Source organism: Humulus lupulus, chromosome 8 (assembly GCF_963169125.1).
Source record: "Humulus lupulus chromosome 8, drHumLupu1.1, whole genome shotgun sequence".
Taxonomy (NCBI): domain Eukaryota; kingdom Viridiplantae; phylum Streptophyta; class Magnoliopsida; order Rosales; family Cannabaceae; genus Humulus; species Humulus lupulus.
This window is the reverse complement of record NC_084800.1, coordinates 27,003,035-27,007,633: the sequence shown is the minus strand read 5'-3', so window position 1 is coordinate 27,007,633 and position 4,599 is coordinate 27,003,035. Positions and strand designations below refer to the sequence as shown.

General features: G+C 35.1%; 1 protein-coding gene across 1 annotated transcript; it reads left to right on the top strand.

Moving 5' to 3' along the window:
• Positions 1-592: 592 nt before the first annotated feature.
• LOC133795182 (uncharacterized) lies at positions 593-1,690 on the top strand. Its single transcript, XM_062232638.1, has one exon. It carries the CDS (start codon positions 593-595, stop codon positions 1,688-1,690), a length of 1,098 nt encoding a protein of 365 aa, XP_062088622.1.
• The last annotated feature ends 2,909 nt before the right edge of the window (positions 1,691-4,599 follow it).

The window sequence follows — 4,599 nt, the reverse complement described above, 5'->3', positions numbered from 1 at the left end:
CCTTAAGCCATATACGGAGCATTTTTAAAAAAAAATAAAAAAATTAAACATGATTAACCCAAAATAATATATATAAGCTTATATATTATTATAAGATAATTTCATATATGTATATTATCGTACCTATCCAACACGTAGTAACTAACATATATCTACAAAATAATACAAAATTTATATTAAAAATTCAACGCAGAGCATTCTGGGTCCTCGTTGAAGAAAATAAACTGCCGCTCAAGGAATTTGACTTTGTCGGCTTTGACAGTCCATGCAACTTGGCGAAGATGCTGAAAGTGACACAAGCCCAACAATGGCGGTGGCAAAGTTTTTGCTGAAGTTCGTCAGGAAATATATTTGACCTCTCAGGAAGAGAGTTCTTTATAAACTTATGTCTATATCATGTATATATGTTACTATTATTCAATCTTACGTATCGCATTTTAATTATTCCCATGGATCAAATGACACGCAACCGCTGAAATGCGTTCATCATCAGTTGCCTGATCATTCCACTGGCCCGATCCTTGCATGTATAAATCCTCTTAATTGGGTTGTATTTACCCTATTCTTACCTTATGTACGCAGTTTCAACAAGATGACAAAGGTTGCCATCCTCGGCGCGGGAAATCTCGCCTGGACCCTTGCAGGAGACCTCTTGCTGCGGCCTAAGAGCAACTACGAGGTCACCGTATGGACGCCGCTCGATCACCGTTCTGCTTTCGATGTGGTCGCTGCAGGTGGTCCTCTTCAACTGACCGGCGTGGCAACCGGCCAATTCTTCCCGGCCCTCGAAACGGACTTGGGAGTCGCTATTAAATCTGCTGATTTTATTATCGTCACCGTCCCTACCCTCGGCCAAGTCGACATTCTTAACGCCCTCGCCGAACATGATCTGAGCACGTCCACTGTCATCGCCCTGCCCGGCGGCGGCTTCACGCTCTTAGCCAAACGGCTGCTGCGCCAAGAGCAGTTTCCAAAGTTCATCCTCGAGACATCGACTTCGCCGTACGCATGCCGCAAGAGTGGGAACACCGTCTCCATTCTGGGTCTGAAGAGACAGATCGAAATCGCCACGTCGAAGAAACTTCACACGACAACCAAAGCTGCCATCGCCGCTCTTTTCCCGCAGCGCCTCGAGTGGTATCAGGATCTCGCCTCCATCTTCTTCTCGAACGTGAATCCGGTGGCCCATCCGGCGGGGATCCTCCGGGCCAGAGAAGCCATCGAGAGCGGCGTTCGACCACTCCCACTCTTCTACAAGGAGTGTATACCTGCCGCAATCGGAGTGGTTCTTGCCGTGGACGAGGAGCGTCTGGCTATTGTCAAGGCACTGGGGCTCCAGTCAAACACGGACATTGGTTACAGCAAGGCTTGGTATGGAACCGACGCACCCGACTCGAAGACGTTCTTCGAGACATACGAGGGATATGCTACCATTGAAGCCCCTAGTTCGATCAACCATCGGTACATCAAAGAAGACGTGAAGTACATCATGGTCCTTTGGGTCCAAATCGCTGTGGTTTGTGGCGTCAAAGTCCCGGTCATGGAATACATCATCGATCAGGCCAGCAACGCGGTCAACGAAGACTTGCGCCACACGGGGAGAAGCTTGGCCTCGCTAGGGCTCGAGGGAGCAGACAAGGACGCCATCCTCCGGGCCTTAAACGGGATGGACTCGCTGACGCTAACATGATTATTGTTCTACTTATAATTAATCTTTTAGCTTAAAAAACACCTACGATTCCTAGTTTGGCATGATTTAATGGCACAAGCGATTTTTTAAATTAAATATTATGCTAGTTGGATGTGGCTGATCGAGGAATATACACGTAATAGTAAGAGTGAGGAATAAAAATCATCCAATGATATAATGATATCAGTTAGTTTAGTTAGTTTAGTTAGTGATATTTTATAATATTTATTAAATTTAAATATATGAAATTCTATATTAGATTGCACAAATAACCTATCTCCTTATCGTGCAAAAGACACTAATTCTCTAAAAATAATATGTCCCATTATCCTATCACTTCCCTATCCCTCCAATAAACAATTGTCACGTAACTTTGTTTTTAAAAACCAAAAGGAAGTTACGGGAAAGGCTGAATTTATTTTTAAGAACTTGTTCTAAACACATATTTGACAGTTGTTATATATCATACAAATTAGCGTGAACAAACATTATTTTTTATTTTAAATAAAAAACACATTACGTAGCAGTTATTCAACAATTTTTTTTTCTTAAAAAAATAATGAATTTGTATCCTTCTATCTAGGAAAAAAGTTAACATAGCAATTTTAAAAAAAAGTAAATACAAATTATTGTAAACGTCTCAACACCTACAACATAATAATAAAAAGAAGTTGAAAACCATGGTATTCATATGGGTAAGAAAATATATATATTTCAATCTATTTTGATTTGAAAATCTGCAAATTACTATTCTGTTGTATTTCTAATGAGGAAGAAAGAAATTGATTTTACATGCTAATAAAAATAAAAAACTTTGAAATAAAATCACTGACACTAGAAGTTAATATTTATATAGATCTATTTCTTAGTTTTAAGGAGAGCTTTAATTTCTGTCCAGGTATTGTACTTCATTTTGGTGCAATTTTACTTTCTGGCTTTTTAAAAAAAAAAAAATTATTTGTATATGTCTTAAACTCTGGATTTATTCAGATAAGTATTCTTTAAGCTATAGCAAAAAAGTTATTTAATAATTTATTTTAAAAATAGATATCTTTCCGTTAATTTCCTTCATTTTGGTTTTTAAAATAAATTGATGTGGCAATTGTTAATTGGAGGCAGTGGGAAGTGATAGGACAAGTTATTTTTATTCCACTGTTGGTGTCCAACACTACACACAAGGTAACATATCGCTAACTTATTTGAATTTAATAAATATTACGAAGGGCCAACCAATCACAAGTATCATTTTATGTATAAATATTATGAAGGGCCAACCAATCACGTGTGTTGTTAGACACCTTAAGGTATCAAATAATTAACAACACTCATCAAAATAATATGTTATCATTATTAGAAAAAATAACTTGATATTTGTTACTCTAGAATAAATATCAAGTAAATATTATTTTGACATATTTCATTTCATGTGCACTCTTAAGCATTTAAAATTATAATTGTGGTAACCTATTACCTACTTTTAAACAGGTCTTTAAACTGTGCCAAACAAAACAATCAAAGACTTTTCTCTATATATAATAATAATGATTAATAATAAAATATTCTACAAAACTAAACTTTAGTAATTAGATTGTTTTTCATATTCTTATTATAGCAATGAGAACATTATACTTTCTCAGTTAGACCGTAAGAAAGAAGGCAACAACATAATAATTGTTTTAATTATTATATTGCTACGAAAAAATAGGATATATAACTACAAAACATACGTCTTTATTAGATAATTATTTATAATTTCTTCAAATTTATAATTATATATGAATCTTTTTTTCATTCAACTAAGTTCACGACTACAATCTCTCCTATTATAATAAAAATATCTTTCTCTCATTTAATTCCTTCTTTCTTCTTCTTATTATTAAATATTTATTTATTTTCATTTTCTGTTTTTTTCTTATGCTTGGTTAAATGCCAAATCACTTTAATGACCAAAAAAAAAAAAGAGAAACGGAACGGAACGGAATAAACGGAAGTGGATGTTACAGTAACATTGTTACTTCAAAAGAAAAAAATAAAATAAAAATCACGTGAGTTTTTTAAAATAGTAATACGTACGTGGCATTTGTTTATCAATGCGGCATAGAGGAGACAGAATTTTGGGTCGTCCCTTATAAAATACACACATCATATTTTGAATTAATTATGTTCTTTTTTTCAATGCAGATTTTTTTCGCTAACCCATTTAATTGCATGTTTTTGCCTATGATTTTGAATAACCATAATAATAGCAAGTAATATTATGGTTTGAATTTCGGAGAAAGATTTACACTCAATAAATTTATATCACATTGTATAAATTAAAAAATATATTTATATATAATTATAAACCCTAAATTTTCTATTAAAAAATAAAATTATGTACTGAAAATTTAAATATTTATAATTTTTTTGAAAAATACATATAAATATAAATATCCAATCCGATTTCAAATAAAAATTGAGAGAAAAAAAAGCAATTAAAAATATACTAAATCTCGTTGTGTGGTGCAGATGGAGATGTGATGATGAAGCAGATGGGGATGTGAAGATTATGACAAAGGTGGAAAGTTGGCGTCATAATCTTGAAAAAGCAGGCATTTTGGCGATGAAGAAGAATTATCACGTGACTGCCCATTTGGCCCATTATCTGGTGGTGGTTTAGCCAAATCTGATGGTGGCTCAGTATCTGGTGGTGGTTCAGCCAAATTTGACGGTGGCTCAGTATCTGGTGGTGGTTTAGCCAAATCTGATAATGGTGGCTCAGTATCTGGTGGTGGTTTAACCAAATTTGATGGTGGCTCAGTATGTGAAGGTGGCTCAGGCTCAGTATGTGATGGTGATGGTGATGGTGGTTTAGCAGTAGTAGGCACCCCAACTTGAAGTATATCCGCATGAATCATCATATAACTAAA

Excerpts from the sequence above, each read along its gene's own strand:
- LOC133795182 (XM_062232638.1), top strand. The coding sequence starts at position 593 with ATGACAAAGGTTGCCATCCTCGGCGCGGGAAATCTCGCCTGGACCCTT.